The following is a 19,492-nucleotide window of genomic DNA, read 5'->3' as shown; positions in this document are numbered from 1 at the left end:
TATCACAGTAATGTAGCCTACATCAAATGATTAATGAAGATGCTATTGTCATGAAAAAGGTAGCTATTACAAGTAGGTGTTTATTATTCAAATATAGGATAATGTCCTGTTTGAAACAATTTAAGTTTTTCCACAATATATATTTACTTCTAGTCCTATCTTACAAATCTGGAAACAGAGAGAGGAAAAGCTCAGTGTGTATCCCTGCTAGGCTAAATCAAACACTGTTATCAGAATCACCGGACTACTACAACCAGGGAATATTTATACACTCATGCACTGATATCAAAGAAGTATTTATGAACTTAATCTTATCTTCCTGACTTTATAACTCCAACTGTTTTGATGTCACTAACAACAATATAATATTTTGTGTTGGTACTTAACAAGAAAAAAAAACACCATATAGGCATAGATGAAACAACCGATCACTTCTACAGTCTCCACAGTGAGTTTTGCTCTTGCTCCATGGTCATGTGTTTTATATAAAAATTAGTCACAATAATTAGCCTTTGCACATTTTATTTCATTTTTTCCATATGATTCGAGTTATTGCAACACCTTTTTCAATAGGCGAGAACCCATTTGAGATCAGTTTCACGGGAGCATAAACGTTCATAGATCACTGAACCTGTCATTTTTTTAAGCAGAAGTTGTGCCATTAAACTCTCACCTTGACACTTTCCCAGACGACCTACAAGAAAACGTTTATTTAAAAACTGCAGCAAATTACTGTTTGTTTAAAGGAAACTAAGAAACACTACTTCAGTTGTGGTCAACCAATCTCAACAAGGCCAAAAAATTAAATAAAATAAAACAAGCTTATTATATATATTTTAGGTTTATATATAAGTTAATTTATACAGCACATTTCATACAACGTGGTAAATTCAACGTGCTTTACATTTTTTTTTATTAAAAATATCATAAGAATAAAAAAATGTAAGAAATCAAAATTGATAAATTTATTTAAAATGTATTAAAAACAAAATAAAAGTGATTGTTTACTTAAAAAAAAAGATTTTTAAATAAATATGTAATATTTATAATGCATTTAATTTCAGCAATTTTTAGTACATGACTCATTGAATTGTGTGATATCAATAGTCACATTGGCAAGGGAAACATCCTTATTGGTTGATCACTATACACGCTTAAAAATAAAGATTTATTGGCATTGATGGTTCCATAAACAACCTTTAACATAACACTGTACAAAAGGTTCTTAAGAATGGAAAAAGATAATTTGATGAATAAATTGTCCTTTACACTTAGAAATGTTACTTTTAAAAACTGTTCACTGAAAGGTTCTTTGGGGAACCAAAAATGGCTTCTATGTCATCGCTACATGAACCCCCTTTTGTGCAGTAATTGCCATTTTCAATAATCTGCTGTTTCGGTACCCACAGAGTTAATAAAGCAAAACGGGGTTGGTAAACAAAATGTTGTTGATTCAAACAACAAAAGACGGTCCATGTCAGATGTGCGTTATCAAAATATACCATTTTGTCATTTTGAATCTGTTTTACTCTTACTTTCCCTATATTTCTTCTTCCTGCTATCTGGCATAGCTCACCTGCGGCGGAGGTCTTCTGCCACTGTGGCCCGACAGCTGAAGAGGTAGGCCCTGAGAGACTGGAGCTGCTGTCTCAGTTTGAGAACGGCCGCCAGCGCCTCGCAATGCTCATACAGACACAGGTTCAACTGCTGGACGTCTAACAATGGCTCCTCATAAACAAACTCCAGAAACTCCTTCGCTTGTTTCGATACCTGAACCACAACGTCAACAATGTTGTTACTTGTAATCACTTTTAGCTTTTGTTAGATGTCTTGAGCTGATTTCTAAACTCAAATGCACCATGGAAACGTATAGAATTATTAACGATATTAAAGATATGGATTGGGTAAATAGGTCTGTACACATACCTTGTGTTTATTAGTGTCCCAATTGTGCAGTAGACGAGCAGGTATGAGGAAGAGGTTGTCCTGGTGACAACTTGGGCAATAGTACCAGCCACTGTAAGAGCAAACTTTAGCTTTGCCCCGTGACAGACCCACTGGCCTCTGACATCCTGAATGGAAAAACAAAGCAACAATAAAAAGGAGGAACCTCAAACAACACACAAATCAAACCTGGGACAGGAGAGATCAAGTCTGGGTTAATGAAAATGTTAATGACTACCTAATCTACTGATGAGGGCATGACCCTGTTAAAATCTGACAATCATTAGTGGAAGGTGATCAATCTGTTTGGGTAATGTGCTGATATGTCAAGGTTTACGACACAACCCTGGTTAAACACAGATAAATATTACAGATAATCCAGAAATTGTAAAAGATTTATACTACACAAAAGCCAGCGATTGAGTCACTGATTAAAAACCAAAACTAAAAAGGTGGTTTTACCTGTCCAGACACAACAGAAAGAATCCAAATGCTTCTTAGTTGTGAACAGGCACAAATACTGAGCACATTTAATACAAGTTAACACCTGAAAATACTTTGCTTTGTCTTTTAAAAGTCTTATTCAAGTTGTCTTCAAACAGTCAGGCGGCACTCTACCAAAGGGCTTATGCCGAAGGAACCAAAACAGGTGATTGTGAACATGGCAGGTGTCCCTTATCCTAGCCATCTTGGAGAACCAGAGCCGGGACAGTGTGGACGTTCAAAGAATAAAAAGAGAGAATGAAAGGAACAGGCACAGACGGATATGGACAATCTTTTCAGTGGAGCGTAGCGTCAGCTATACACTTCATAGGGAGAAGAAATGTGGACAAGATGGGAGGTAGGATAGAGAGGACGAAAACAAGTCAGAAAACACAGTCTCTAAAAGAGGGAGGCAGAATGTTATCGCTACACATATCTGTAGAGGGAGACACTGATTACGGTGTTTACAGGCAATGCTGTAGGTCTATTTTTGAAGCATTGTTAGCCGACTGAAAAGGACCAAGCCGAAAACAGTGATGAAGTACGTGCATCTCTGACTGTAAGCAGAATTACATCATTACCACCAGATTCAAAAGAGTCAGTTCACTCATAAATAGCTATTCTGTTGTCATTTACTCAGCCTCATGTCATTCCAGACCTGTAATAGGTCCTTTCCCCGGTGGAGCTCAAAAGGAGATGTTTAGCAGAATGCTCATACAGTTATTTCCATAAAAATAACAGTGAATGGGTACACAAGCTGTAGAGCTTCAAAACCACAAAATAACTCAAATAACTCACATAAGAGTGAACATTAACAAGTGAAAAAGAAATGTGTTGTTTTATGTGAATTACTTTAGTCATTTTGTGGAACGGTAATATGTATACTACCATATAAATAATATGATGAAGACATTACACATGCCACTTAAACATTGTTGCACTGCCCTAAGAAATTTTAAAGAGAACGGTGTTAGCCATTTTTGATGCATAATAAAAAAATACAAATAAAAAAAAGACTGGGCAAAAATTATTCTGTGAAATGTAATTCTGTGACTCTTGACTTGCACAACACGTTGCCAAGAAATACAGCCATATTGGACCAAGAAAAGAAAATTCACTCTATTCCATTTCCAAACCCATACGTAATGGGTTGTTCTAGCTGAGGTTAGGCGCTAGCATCATGCGCTGCACTGTGCTGCCAATGTAAACTTGAGGTTTTTAGGGGCAGGGACCCCAGACTATAAAAAGTCAGAGGTGGTGTCCCCCATGCCACAGCTGATGGGCGCCTGATATTTGGGCTGAACCACAGACCAAGCAGCAGGGTGTCGTGTGTCAGAGCTGCCTTGTAATCAGCATACATGCAGAGAGTAAACCCACAAATACCACCCTTTTCCAAAAATAGCACATCGTTGTACAGCGCTCATGCTACGGAGACTATTATTAAGAGAGAGCTAGTTGAGGCTGGGCTTTACAGCAAAAGGAAAACAAAAATTGTGCAAAAATTAAAGGAGAAGCAGTGACTCAAAACTTGTCGACAATGTTTCTGTGCATTACACCGGCTTCCAAAGCATAGTTTCTGTATAACCTCATGGAAGAATCAGCAGCTAACAGCTCACGTCACATGCTGTGGAATAAAATATAAAAAAAGAGAATATATGGATAATGTTTAAATTCGAGCTAGTAGTCAAGCTATTCGGTTGTTAAGTCGTGACGTAACCACTCTCCGATAATACTCTTTCCGGGTCCAAAGTCCAGGTCCTCTCTACCGCTTTCGCTAGTGTTTTGGTTATTATTGAGTGTTTTTACAATGCCGCAGTTCCGTGTCCCGAGCTAACTCACTTCAACCTCGTAAATCTTCTTTTTCATTGATGCCTGGACTCTACCCTTAATTATGCCACCTGAGTGATGAGCTACACTAACCACTCTGTTGGTGTTAAAGGAATTTAAACCCTTTTTGACCGCCAAGGGTGCCTCACTAAGAAGGACGTGATCGTAAATAAATTTACAGGTTCCACCATTGTTATTTCTGGACGAGAGGAGCGCTTGGACCCGGAAAAGGCTAAACGTCACGCGTGACGTCAGACTTAACAATCGGATAGCCGTCATCTTCACACAATATGTAAAATTTTACTGAATATAAAAAAATAAAAAAATATTTAATACAAACCATGCATCAGCCAATTGAAGTCTGACATCAAAAGAAAAGCAAAGCTAAAATAGGTCTGTTAACCCGACTTATGCAAATATTACTTTGATTAAGCTCAAAGTATAAGTCGGTTTTTATGTGTATGATATTTCAGTAACACTTTACAATAAGGTTTCATTAGTTAACATGAACTCTACAGCATTGTTAACATTTACTAATACATTATTAAAATCAAAAGATGTAATTGTTAACATTACTTAATGCAGTGTGAACTAACATGAACAATGAACAACTGTATTTTCATTAACCAGCATTAACAAAGATTAATACATACTGTAACAAATGTATTGCTTATTGTTAGATCATGTTAGTTACTAATGTTAACAAATGAGACAAATGTTACCAATTTTTCTAACCACGCGTACAACGTACGATCAGCTCACACACGCGCTTTGTAGCACAGACACTGAACAAGGACTTTCTAGTGCTATCTTTCACACGCTATTAAATGGAGTCTACTTGTGCGTTTGGCTGTACACATACGCTAAGAGCTAGCATCCAAACTACAGTTGCTTTGGGCTTTACTGTGACATTTTAAAAAGACAAATTATCACATATTAGACATACTAAAACTGAACTTTTATTGCATGTAAACAGTGCCAACACAATTATTAACATGTCCAGCTTTCTAGCAAACTGTCTGATCCATTTACACCAAGCCTGTAGGGCTAAAGAGATTCTGGACAGTGGCCAGAGAGCATGTAACTTCTGAGAAGGAGTTGGCCGCTTGGTAACCGCAGGCTCTGTGTGTTGTGGACATCACAGTCTGTGCCAGTAAAACACAGCCCCACGCATGAGTTCCCACATACATTCAAACACACAAGGTGCCAGTTTACACGGCATAGCCAGACAGACAAGACAGAATATATCCCCAAGTACTTCATTCTGGGAACAGTGATGTACGTGGACATAAAAAAAAGTCAGGGCCAATTGAAGCCTATGATACATTCTAGCAGGTTGGAACTGCGGCCCTGAAGCACACATGTGGCGCTTATTCAATTACATGAATTGAATACGGTTCTCAACATTTCTCAATCTCATAGCCAAGCATAAGTGGAGGGGAACGGCAAGTTCTTTGCACAAAAAAGCGGGGCCAACCTGAGACTGTGGGAAAGACAGAGAGCCATGCCAAACAAGAGTCGTTTGATGTGTTCAATGCATGACTGTCCGCAAGATTCCCCTCTTTCATTTTCAGCAGCACCCTGTTGTCCTAAAACGACAACTATCTGCAGGGAAAAAAAAGAGGTGAAGTGGGGTGCTCTGAGGTCCCACTTGCACAATGGTTTTCTAGTAGAATAAACGTGACAGATCTGGAGGAGGTGTTCGGTCCTTCAGCGCGAGAAAGGTCTTGCTGTTTTCTAGCTGCAAAGGCTGTGACTCGCGCCACTTTCAAGCAGCCCGGCGAGTTCCATGGGACAAGAACTCCAGGGTGGGGCTTTGTGGCTCCATAAGCGTGAAAGAAGACAAGGCCCCAGCTTTGATGTCCCCTATTCAAGCTGACACCCACTTCAAAAAAACAAAAAAAAAGATGGCATAAGGTTGTGCGTGCGCAAGTGTGCTCACACATGTGTTTGCTTGAGACAGATGCACTGCCCATCTTTTTGATGTAAACAGCAGTCTGTTGGACACCATTCTCTCCACCTGACCCCGCACTCCCTCTTTCCCCAACTACAGCTGGATCTTCCCATTTGATCTGCTGTCCTTATTCACGCTACAGGATACTTTAGTGGAAATGTGTGGAAAAAAGCCCAAGCTGGGTTCAAGCAAACTATGTGATTTGGCTTGAGAAAAAGTGTGTGTGTGTGTGTGTGTGTGTGTGTGTGTGTGTGTGTGTGTGTGTGTGTGTGTGTGTGTGTGTGTGTGTGTGTGTGTGTGTGTGTGTGTGTGTGTGTGTGTGTGTGTGTGTGTTTGAGAAAAGAAGGTAAGAGGACGGGTCTCTTTTTCTGCTTCAAAAGGACGACATGCATGACCCTCTTAAACAAAGTCCTGTTATTCTGTCTGCCGATTGATTTGAATAGAGTTTGCTCATTGAGTGTATATCAACAGTGTTTTGACAGGAGATGAGCTAGAGTGAACTGGACAACCTAGGTTGGTCGCAACACATACGGACACTCATTTAAATGAACAATCCAATAAAGCACTGAAGGAAAAATAAAAACTTTGATTATCACAAATATATATTACTTATACACACTACCATTTAAAATTACGAAGTCACAGAGATTTTGTTTTGTGACCCTGAAGACTTAAGTAATGGCTGCTGAAAATTCTTTGCTAAAAAAATTATAGAAAAAAATGCCATGAGACGAATAAATGCATAAAATATCTTAAACTAGAAAAGAGTCAGAATTTCAGAATTTACGATGTATTGCAGTAATGAAAGAATCAAAATATAGTAATCCGTATTCATACTATCAGAACAAATATTCACACCTCTGGTCAACCACTTATTCATTTTCTGAAGAGAAGGAACAATGACTGATTTTTAAAGTATATTACCACATTAGACATCTAGCATGAACATCTTGTCCCTTCTTGGGACAAGAAAGATCCAAAATCTTAACAGAAACAACAGATGGTATAAGTTTGAAATGTATTCAAATAAAGGCAGGGATGAGTATTCCTTCTTTTCTATTGTTGCATTTCAATAGTTCTTCTCCTCTTTAGGATCTTCAAGTCATCTTTAAGTAATGTGAATGCATCACAACCCCTTTCAATAACCCCCACATAGGACTTGGGTTAGCTGGCAGAACCTTTCATGGATGCGGGGCCAAGAGGTATTGCGAAGTGAACAAATGACAGAACTAAACAGAGGATAATAAAAGACTGCAACAGTAATGAGACAAAACTCCAACCTCACAATGAACCCTCATATGAAGAGCCACTACCACATCCAATCATAAACCCAGACCGGGTACGTTGTCTTTTGAATCTACCCTGCATTGGATGAGTCCGTTCTCTCCCACACTAGATCCAATCCCTATTAGGGCACATACAGATAGAACACATTCTTGAATTTGAGAAAAAACTAAAGGATGGAATAGACAGTAGAACACAGGAGTCTCAAGGCCCATTTCTTAAACACGCTACTACCAACATTCAAGATACTTAATGCACCTGTCTCGCCACCAACATTTTCTGTTTGGCCCATCACTTTAAAACCAATGCTGCTTTGATGTGACTAATCTGGTCCATTTTGCAACTGTTTCTGACCAAGAATAGACTGAAAGATAGCCCACATAGATAGGACAGGCCCTTCTGACTGACATGTGACTGACTGATTTTGTTTTTGTGTGACAATTTGGGTGCAGTTATGGTTAAGGTTAACATTTGCGAAAGATGCCAAAAAACGAGGTGTATTCAGAGTGTAGTTCTACCTCTGAAACAATCTTTTAAACAATTTAAAATTACAAACACACATCGCAAATGTCAAAAGTAATATAGTGTTGATAAAGCAAAGAAAAAGTGTGCAAGCATCTGTTTGGGTGAAATGAAATAAAAATAAAAAAGTCTTAAAAGTGTGCATTTGTGTGACAAACATACGTACAAGAGAGGAGAAAGAGAAAGAGAAAGAGAAAGAGAAAGAGAAAGAGAAAGAGAAAGAGAAAGAGAAAAAGAGAGAGAGGGGCTGCTGAGTGCATGGATGTACCCAGCTGTTCTGTTCTTTTTAGGCTGACACGTCCCATTCAAAAAAATCTCTTTCGTGGCCCTGAATCAAACAATTAGCTTCCGCACAGAACGCAGAATCCAGGGAGCCTTTGATTCTAAAAGGGGATTTTTTCCACTTTATATGGGCCAATTATCGTCAGGTGCCTGCTGTCCTTGTTCGGTGAGGCTTTCAAATATCCCGCATTAAAAAGCTGGTTGTTACAACCACAGAGGAAAGCGATTAATTTATATCCACTTCAAGGGGGGACATTTCACACCAGAAAAAGAAAGACAGAGATACTACAATATGACATAACTGTAAGGCCACTAAAGCAAAGCCACAGACATCAACATAATCAAACAGTATTTGGACTGGAGAGATGACGCGTTTAAATTACAGACCAGGGTTGGCTTTGTATAAAGGTTGCAAGCTTGTGTGAATGACCATATCATGTGGCCTATGTTGAAAAATGGGGCATTTGGTTTGAAACAATTCTTTAGTGAGTGGAACATCTATTTCTTTGAGGGCTGAGTGAACTTGCTGAATCATTTGACTCATGGAGAAAGGCTGAAGTTCATACAGTCGTGGCCTTTTCAAAAGGCAAAATTCAAAGTGAAGGAGTCGATATGAGCTAGCAGCCTTAGACCTGTGATGTCAGATCCAGATCTAAGAATAGAAAAGGTGACATTGCAAAAAGAGCAATATAACACAATGATCATGATTTTAGCTCTGTTTACACCTGACATTAACATCTGTCACGAGTGATACGACCACAAGCGGTCAGCCGAGACACATTGCTTATTTTACCTGGTATGTAAATGCATATCAAATGTGTCTCATGACCACTTGTTAACAGATTTAATTAAGGAGGTTTCTAATTTCATGACTATATACAGGACTCATAACGTGGGCCAAATGTGACACTCAATCATTAAAGGAAAATTGTGATCAACACTAATTATGCAGGCATGCTTGTGCCATAACTATACAATAATACAATAATACTTTCATAGTATTAATACTATCAATAATACAAATGAATAAGGAATAAGTGAAGACAATTCACTCTTTGTGAATTCCTTCCTTATCATCACCAAAAAGCTATTACAATATGAGGAAATGTTGAAAGCGTATCAGAGAGGTGGTCACCTGCACATCGGAAGCTCTGAGCGGTGAGACCCTTTTCTACAGCCAGACAGGTAAGGATACTGAGAAAGCTAGTGGTGACGGACTGTCGTTTAGCTCTCTGGGCTTCCTTGTGCCGTCGCTCCCTGGCTGGCTTACTCCTCATCAGCACTCCGCATGGGACTTGACTATTCTCACACTGTGGCCGCTGAGCCGTCACCGCTGTTCTTAGGGCCTCCACCCAGTCTTGAGTTTTGGACTCACTCTCTGCCCGCAAGCACAGCACATCATCAGGGAAGACCGCCTGGAAGCGGGAGCTAGAGCCTCCGTCTTCATCATCCCGCTGCACAGCCAGACAGCAAGCCAGCCGGTACCGCAGCACTGGCTCCGACACCGGGCCTCTTCCCTCGGTTGGGAAGGCTTGCAGCTCGGTGCGGCTCAGTACAAACGTGAAGGCCCTCCAGTTGTTGAGGTCAGTGAGTTGGTGCAGAAGGCCAGCTTTAAGAACATCGGCACAGTGCTGGGTGAACAGTGGTAGGGCCGTGGGACGTACCAGCGGTCGAGGGGCTGGCACGGTCGCCGCGTCTGGATCGGGTTCGTGGGGGGTAGGTGCTGGCTCCCCTTTGCGATGGGCTGCACGGGCGGCCAAGACGCGTTCCCAGAGGAGTCTACGCCACTCCAGTGCCTCCCACTGGCACGGTGCACGTAACTGCACACGGGTGCTGTTAAAGAAGACGGCCTGCAGCACACGTCCATCCTGCGTCTGGGGAGCACTCACCCCTTGGCAGTGGGATAGCGAGAGGGCGGCACATAGCTGCTGGTTGCCGCTGCTGTCCAGGCTGTAAAGACGCAACTCACAGGGCGTAAGCTCCACATGACAGGCGGTCCAGCGTCCCCATGGTCCCTCTCTCTGCTCTAGCGTTCCCTGCTTCACCAGGCTTGGGCTGCTCTCTTTATGAGCTGGAAAAGAAAAGTCAGAAAGAGCACCTTTAATACAAATAACAAACTACAAACTAATAATGTCTCTAAATAACTATAAAATTGTATATGAATATTAGGCCTTTGGCTGCACTGTGTCAAGCCAATGGCAAACCTGTGATTGCACAGGAAAATTTGAGGCAATATTGTGGATCCAATACTTTCTGGTGACTTGCACTATGCAAACAAGACTTTTTACTTCTTGATTCTTTTATAACAAGAAGTACATAATTATGTTTATTTGGATCCTCCTCATTAGCCACTACCTAGGTCCTGTCGACAATTCCCCATCGTAAGTACACATTGATGGCCTAAGACACGAAACGAGCGGTTTGTGTGAGAAAACGAACAGTATTTATATAGTTTTTACCACTTATACACAGACATGTCCGAGTGATCTGATCTGACGTGTACGCAGACTGGTGCATAGATATATACACACTAGATGTCGCCTTGTCTACGGCAGTTCATTGGAACGAATGTCTTTAAGGCGACATCTAGTGTATATATCTATGCACCAGTCTGCGCACACGTCAGATCAGATCACTCGGACATGGCTGTGTATAAGTGGTAAAAACGATATAAATACTGTTCGTTTTCTCACACAAACCGCTCGTTTCGTGTCTTAGGCCATCAATGTGTACTTACGATGGGGAATTGTTTAATTTGGACGACGGGGAATTGTTTTAATTTGGACTCTGTGCATGCTCTTTGAGATAATGACCATAGACCTGCATTATATGACTGACAGACAAGAACGGTTTGACCTAAAAATATCAAAATTGAAACTACTGCGGAAAAAAAGACGCCTACATCTTGGATGCCCTTGAGGTAAGCTAAAACATACCAAAAATTAATTTCAAAGTGAACTATCCCTTTAAGTAGCAACAGCATTTTTTTCAACTCACATTTGTCAAATGATTACTTTTTCAGAGGACTATAGAAAAAATAAATAGCCAATTTACCAACCCAAAAATGGCAAAATAGCCCAAATAAATGAGAAGCATTATAGAAAACCCCCCAAAAAGGATTACATTTCTCAAAAGACTTAAGCTAAAATATGTAATTATTTAATATGTAATTTTAGCCAATTTACCATCAAAAGATATAAAATAAATAAATGAGAAACGCATTTTATAAAAAGAAGACATTTTTGAATATTACATTGCTCAGAGATTTAAAAATGTAGCAATTTTTTTGGCAATTTTTACTGAGGTTGTGAGAAAATCATAAAATTAAAGGGATGAATGTGAAACACTTACACTAGTCACTAGAAAATTATTGTCCTGTCCGAAAAGGGTTAGGCCTATATGGCAATATTATTAATTAATTTTTCCTTTTAAATGCCCATCATGCTAGTACCTCCTTCAGTGCCCCTCCTCTCTCATGTTACTCTTGAGCTCTGCATGAGAGATGTTCACATCATCCATGATGGATGCTATTATGCTACGTGATAGCAGTCTATCCAGCCACCGCAAAGCAGGAAGAACCATTATTGTGTGTTGGGCTGCTGTGCAAACAAAACGGCAAATAGTGACCCCTAATCTTTGGCACTCCTTTCCAGTCCTTCCTTTTTCTGTCCATTTCTTTCATATACTCCCTCCTTTATCTCCTTTCCTCTCTTGGTCCACAACACTCCTCATCCTTACAATTCCTTGGCTGGAAACTGCCCGTTTTCCTCTCAACCATCGGCAACCTGCTGTTTTCCCCATACTTCTGGGCCTGGCCAGACCAATAGAAACAGACAGAGGCCAAGAGGAGGGTAAATTAAAAGCAAATGCCCTTGTATTGTTTTCTTTAAGTCTTATCTCTAATGTACCAGTCAAAACTGCACCTTCCATAACATCTGTAACTTATAATGGACAATCCCCTCCCACTTTTTGCTGATAAACTGTGAGCTCTGGAGGTTGGGTTACTTTGAGTAGCCAGCAAAACCTGCGACAGCTGACGTCCTTTGGGCGTCTGGAGTGCTGTTGTGGGTGTTTGGGGACTCCTTGCACTCAGAGGTCTTCAAAGGTGCATAGTTTGCAGCTATTGAAAGAGTCACAACTAATTTCACAGCAGAAAGGACATGAGGCGTGCTGACATGACCCAATTAGCGAGCTGGTGCAAAGCCAGTAGGCCTACAGAGTCTGAACCTTTCCAAGACCGTTCACTCTGCAAGTTACTAAAACACCTATTTGAGAGAGACTGGCAAAAAACACACACAAAAAAAAAAACAGTACTAGTGATGCTATACCACTCACAGATGGGACAGATGGGGACAATTTTAAGATACAAAAAATATCCGCCAGTAAATACATTGCTAGAAAAGAATATATTTAAAATAAATGCTGTTGTTGTGAACGTTCTATTAATAAAAAAATAAAAAAATTAAGCAGCACAAAGTTTTCTTTTCTGAAATGTTTCTTGAGGACCAGATCAGCATAATTCTGAGGGATCATGTGATACTAAAGACTAGAATAATGGCTGTTGAAAATGTAGCATTGGCATCACAGAAATACACAAAACTTTAAAATATATTACAATATTGTAATGATATTTCACAATATTACGGTCTCTGAAACTAACACATTAACTCAAAATAAATAGTAGTATACCTACACGGTGATGGGTTCATTTGGTTTAGTTTGACATAACAGACCAAAGCAATCAAGCAATCTTGATTGACTCCCTGATCTTTTAACCAGAACCCCTGCAATTTGCTTTAGATTGCGATTTCAGCATAAATCTAATTTAAGATCTGTAACTGTATTCAACTAACAATAAAATTGTACTGCTTGAGGTCCAATAAACATGCAAATGAGTAGGCACGACTCGTTTCAGACCTGCTGTAATCAAAGAGAAAGCAACACATGGAAGAGTCACATCATAACATGACATCATAATAAACAATGAAATGTTGGGACTATAATCTCTGTCTACTAACACTTCAATTAAAGACAACTAGAAAGTTCTGTTGCACTGACCCTTTGCTGCTTAAATTTCTGTGGAAACCATGAAAGACGTTTTTTTTCCTCAGGATTCTTTAATGAACAGAAATTATTCAAATAGAAAGTTCAAAAGAACAGCATTTATTTGAAATAGAAATCTTTTGTGACATTATAAATGCATTTACTGTCATTTTTGATCAATTTAATGCATGTGTGCTGAATAAAAGTATTAATTTCTTTCTGCAATCCGTTCCCCAAACTTTTGAATGGTAGTGTAATTTTACACTGTCTTTAAAAAGGCTTAATAATAAATAAATAAAACATTTTAATTAAGTTGAATCTAAGGCCAGTCAAACAAGATGTTGAAAAATGGGTGCAAACAAAGCAGACTAAATTGAAATTGACGCTTGTAATGAACTACAGAGCCAAGTCAAGCATAGCGCAAACACTGACCTGTGCAGTGAAGAGTGTATGGGTTTCTCCAGTTTTAATCAGTAGATCTATCAGAATTAGAAACTGGGTGGGTTGCCAATATCTTAATGTCACCTAGGATTCAATCTCAGTCACTGAACAAACAGTGGGCATTCGAGCATGGAACTTGCTTCTATTTCCAGTTGCTCCCTTTGGCACATTTTGCTGTAATTAACAATTTGCCCCATTAAGTTTTAATACAGAAGCAAGGACAGCCAAGAGGATTGGTATCACCTGCCGATTTGCAAAACCTAGTACTGATTTATTGGATGTAGAAATAAATCAGCCTTTTCGCAATGAGTTAATATAAAATTAAACCAGACTACACTGGATATAAAAAGCTTTAAAACAAAGTGACCATTTATATTAGTGAACGTGTATTTTATTCAATCAAAGTAGCATGTTAATCATAATATGCCTCTGGGTTTCTACTGCTCTTGTTCTGGTATGACCTTGTCTAAATAAACCCTTCAGTAGAAAACACAACAAACAAACTCATTGAACCCCCTCGACATAAAAGGACATGATTCCTGCAAAGAGCGCAGGTGAGTGGTGTTGACAGAGACATAGACACAACAAATCACAGGTGTGAGGAGATAAAAGCTACAACATCACATGATGACATTTTAATAAAGTGTACAAAGTGATGAAAAACAATGTCATTTGAGCAAGTGAATAGTCTTTTGATGGATAACAGCTGTAATAATAATACCATGTAAACAGATGTGACACGATAAAGTGCTAATCGATAAAAGTTGAGAGTTTTTTCCAATGTTGAGCTTTTGTCTTAACCAGCCACAACAAGTGACAAGTGGGACAGTGAAATCTCATTGGTCCAAAATCCCACTTAACGCAATCCTTTTGTTGAAGCCATCACCCTGCGTTCTATCAACACATTTTTTAAATAATTGTGTTTAACAGTGGAATTCCTGGTCAAAACTACATTACATTACCCATGATTCTGCAATAATAATAAAAAATCTAATTTATTGCACTTATGGGAATTGTAGTTTTTTTCCACCATTAAACCTGCTAAGTATACAGTCTTGTACCTTAGTCTTTTTTTCCCAAATGCTTTTTTGGTTAAAATCATTTAATGTGATGATTCACCTTGTAGCTGGTTGATTTCATGGCATATAGGCCTAACTCTACAACAATCTTTTAAAATCCCTATGGAAAAAATGTATTAGACCAAGACCGCTAACTAAGTGGATGTGCACTGTTGCACAGTGATAATGTTCTGATTGGTTGTGATTATATGGCATCACTCAGCATTTTTACTTTCGGTGTGGACGGACAAATTTCCTGTTGCTGGAATCTTGTAAGTGAAACACCTGGTTTTGAATGAGATACGATTTGTTTGAACTTGTTGCATCTCTGCACTACACATCAATTCCAATTAAATGCATAAATAATAATTGTAGTTTAATTCTTACCATCTCTGTAGTCGTTCAGTGCCATGTTCTTGAGGGTATTTTTGTCAATGGCTGGTATGCCATTATCGGTGTAAGTGCGGTTGTTGACGTCTGAACGGGAGCGGTTGTGGCCACGTTTGAAGCCGCCATTAGATGTATTGGTGGTTGAGTTCGCCTCTTTGGCATGCGCTGCCAAATCATTGGTGGATCGTGCCCGGTTCCTTTTTCCATGTCGTAGGCCCAGCACGCTGAAGGACGTCTGCTCTGCCCAGGCCATATTGCCAGGTGATATCTCCGACTGCTTTCCTGTCAGTAGCCCCCACACGCCACTGGAATTCAACTTGTCCATGGTGGACGCCTCTTTAAGCTTGGGCGGACGTACCTGGCCATCCCCTTGATTGTCAGCGAGGCAGTGCAGGTAATCCTCAGTGGCCTCGAGGGCAGGGCTAATGTCCACGACCTCCAGACCCTCCATCACCTCAACAGTTTTGGCGTCACAGAAGCGGAGGGGTGGGGCAAATGGACCGATTCCTTACGTGTGCGAGGGTAGACAGGGCAGGATCGAGAGGCCTCAAGGCACCGCAGACGGAACATCTGCTGTCTGACCCAAAAGGAGAGTTGCAAAACAGATGGAACACAAAAGCCTGAACCCCTTCCAGTACTGTCACTTTCTGTGCCAAGTCAGCCAACGTTGTTAATCAAGCACCTAATGAGAACTGACCGCTGTGCCAGCTATCAGTATCACCACTGGGTAAGGTGAGGTCAGCAGAACCTGAGTGTAAACTCAGAGCTGTCTAGAACAGGTGTTGCCTCATTCAGACAATTAAATCACTGCAGTCAGTAAGGCGTTGATTCAGTGAGTGATAAATCCAAGGTGGCACCAGGACGTCCTTCCCCAGGGCCAGACATCCTAAATTTAGACAAACAAGAAAGAAAAGCACAATACGGTCAGCAAAGTAACTCTATGGACAGCTGATGTTCTAGTAGTGATGAGCCTCTGAGCAAAACTATAACATCAGGAATTGTACAACATTTGAGCCAAACAAGTAATTTTTCTGACAAACCATGCTCTGTCCCAAACCCTAGTGAGCTTCCTTGCAGTCTACCACCTATATAGACATTTGCCCTCTAAGGTAGCATACTCTCTGCAATTGAACATCATAAGTGACTGATTTTCCAGCAACTATACGTGAGACATGCGCACTGATGCAACTGATGCTGGTAGGTTAACAACATGACGAATGTAGTACGTCCACATTACATTCAAACTAAAGATTACTTCTATAAAGAATGTACTTTTCGATGTGGTACTCAACTTGTGATACCTACTCAAATGTGGAATCTACCTATCAGACTTCGAATTCAGTTTGTATCTAACGATGGACAACTTTCCCAGTTGCACCACGTCTTGCTTTTTTTCAGCATCTTGCACAGTAACTTATGTGTAAAGTAAAAAGTAGCTTGTTTCAAGAGTCTGCACTCTTTTCCATTCCACTTAAATGCAAACACAAAAACGTGTTCTGCGTGAATGCCCCCTAATGCTGCTTCCGTTTTGATACAGCCTTCACATCTTTATGACAAACGATGTGTCAGCAGCTGAACTTCACTCACCTTGACCTGTATTTACACTCATGGCAAAATCATAACAAGACATTGTCAATTTCACAATACTACCTTAGCACCGTGGAATCCATTCAACAGGCTACCTTATTTTCCAGAGCTTCGGGCACACAGACAAACCTGGAAGTTTCCAGCCTCTCCAAACATGAGCATGGCTTGGTTCTTTCTTGGATTTTTGTTTCACATAGTTATGCAGCCTCTCCTCATCTAACTCATGTCTACATCCTCCCGCACTAACATTGATTTCCTCTGCACTCCGGCTCAGTGTCTTTCACTTTCTTTGAACCATCAATTATTAAAAAGACCATTACATCATCTCAGAGAAGAGGCTCACCAGTCACCAGACCCATGAGAATAAAAGGAAAAACAAAGAAAGACATATAAAGGCAGACCAACAGAGAGCTGTGCAAATAAGTGATTTCCGTTGGTTTAAAACTCACCAACAAAACAAGCAAATCTTCAAATCAAGTAATACTATAAAATAATGAGTATCAAAACTTAAAAGGGATAGTTCTCTAAAAATTCTGCCATCATTTTCTCACCATAAAGTCATTCCAAACCTTTAAAAAGAAGACATTTTCTGAAAAGTCTCATGGAAGACAACATTCTTCAAACTCAAGGAACAATCATAGCAAGGCATTGTCACGCTATTATGCTATAAGGAATCATAGCAATATCATGCTAGTACCTTGAAGGCCATGGATAAATGTGTTCCACAGAAGAGAGAAATTCATACAGGATCAGAGCAACATGAGGGTGTGTAAGGCCATGTACATTGTAAAGTTTCTGGAGTGACAACTGTATTTCAATATGGGAAATTACAATGATTGACACCATGGTAAACATAAGGCCTATTCAGACAGGACTAGTTTTCCATGGGGACATTCGAAAAAATTTAGTTTCAATATGGATGGTCTCTGACGAAAAATAACATATACAATCAATAAATAAAGCCAAATCGTGGAATTGCGAAGATTGCCCATTTTAATATCAGTAAAAGTAAAAGTCTCTGCACACTTATGCAAGTTTGTTATAAACAGCAACTGCGATAAACTTGTGAAGTTTACTTAAATAGGATTTTTATAATAAACAAAAAATTATATTAACAAATAATCAATTAAAAGACACATACGACATACATGATGCATTGCACGCAAGCACAGCAGAAGACAAATCAGTACATGAAATCACAGACGTTGAGTGATAAGAATTGTAACTCAAATGTTGTTTAGGAGACTAGTCCCGTCCGAATAGGACTTTAGCAACATTCAGCCTTTAGTGTGTTTTGTACCAAAGTAATATTACAGTGACCAAAAGTTATGTTCGGCAAATTTAACTAAACCTGTGCTTCTCAAACCTGTCCTGGGGACGCCCTCACCACTGCACATTTTGTGTTCGTGGCCTATATGATGAGTTAAAAAAAAAAAAACGTAGTAGTACAGACCAGCAGCCAGCCATGAGAACCAGACCCGCAATAGTAAAAACTTGAGCTGGTGATCTTCACACCTCTGCTTGTGGACACATTCAGACGGTGATGAGGAGGCCCTCTTCTGCCGTTCTATTTTTAGCCATCTCACAGCAAACATCAATCTGCACACTGACAGTGACAAAGCAAAGTTATGTCCTGCATGTAGCATGTGAGAATCATAAAGTGAAAGCAGTAGAGAGGAGATGCGCACCCTCTTAAATGTCATTTTTACACATATGTTCACGTTATTGCTGCAGCAGAAGTGCAATAAATCAGATTTATTCTGTTATACTGTGATGAGCGGTAAGTTATATGTTATCATAAAATAACATAAAATCATATTATCACAGATCTATGATAATATGATTTTATGGAAACACAAAAAACCCTAACTGCCAGTAAACTAAACTGCTTATCTTTTGACATGTTACACTAAAAAGGTATTGTGGTATCAGATGCTAATGATACCATCCTCAAATAATACAATGGTAAATCTGGTCAATTGTAAAACACCATCGCTACATTTATGCTAGTGTAGAAAGGCAAGTGATTTCTTTTCTTTTTTTCTCCACTACTGTCAGCTGATGGAGTTTTGGTTCCTTGACACTGACTGCGCTTTGTAAATAAACGTGATATGACTTGACAAAACAGACACAAAACTACGAGCGACGACCCCTTACTTCAGACTGTTCACACCAGACCTTCTTCACTGAATAAAAACCATAGACAATATTTAAATCGACAAGAGTCATGGATTACTTTAATTAATAACTTGGTGTAACGTTACTTACAGTTCACACATGTGCAGCTGACACACAAGCAAGCTGCGAGATATAAGTTACGAGAACAGACGTAAAAATATAACAAAAAAACTCTAATATCAAGGTTTGCCCCTCTTCTGAAAGAAATTGTGCTTTTATTCACAAGTCGCTGATTCGCTTAATTTAGCCGATGACTTCATACCATGATGCTAGTTAGCACTCGGCTACATCAGCTGCCAATGACATTTGTGTCATCCGATTGTGTTTAACTCACAGCCATTATAATAAGTTTATGTGTCACTGATAATAAGAGAATGACTATGACACAAAGTACGAGCATGAAAAGAGCAGATAATCCGTTATTTGTATGTGAAAATGACTCACCCGATTCTGTTTACAATCTGTCACATTCAGTTCCGTCAGCAAAAATGCGCACCGG

General features: G+C 39.6%; 1 protein-coding gene across 2 annotated transcripts in view; it reads right to left on the bottom strand.

Annotated features, from left to right (window-relative positions):
- plekhm3 (pleckstrin homology domain containing, family M, member 3) overlaps positions 1 to 19,492 on the bottom strand; it is a 40,819-nt gene extending 21,327 nt beyond the window's left edge. For both annotated transcript variants that reach the window (XR_014207783.1, XM_082176377.1), the window contains exons 1-5: positions 19,438 to 19,492; positions 15,226 to 16,114; positions 9,432 to 10,367; positions 1,927 to 2,072; positions 1,577 to 1,770 (exon numbers count right to left, since the gene is read on the bottom strand). Coding sequence is in view for 1 of the 2 variants with exons in the window: in XM_082176377.1 (XP_082032503.1) it covers positions 1,577 to 1,770; positions 1,927 to 2,072; positions 9,432 to 10,367; positions 15,226 to 15,679 (1,730 nt within the window). In the remaining variant the exon portion in view is untranslated. The remainder of the gene's footprint in view (positions 1 to 1,576; positions 1,771 to 1,926; positions 2,073 to 9,431; positions 10,368 to 15,225; positions 16,115 to 19,437) is intronic.

Source organism: Leuciscus leuciscus (assembly GCF_965113295.1).
Source record: "Leuciscus leuciscus genome assembly, chromosome: 7".
NCBI lineage: Eukaryota > Metazoa > Chordata > Actinopteri > Cypriniformes > Leuciscidae > Leuciscus > Leuciscus leuciscus.
The sequence above is the reverse complement of the archived record's forward strand: the minus strand, read 5'-3'. Positions and strand labels throughout refer to the sequence as shown.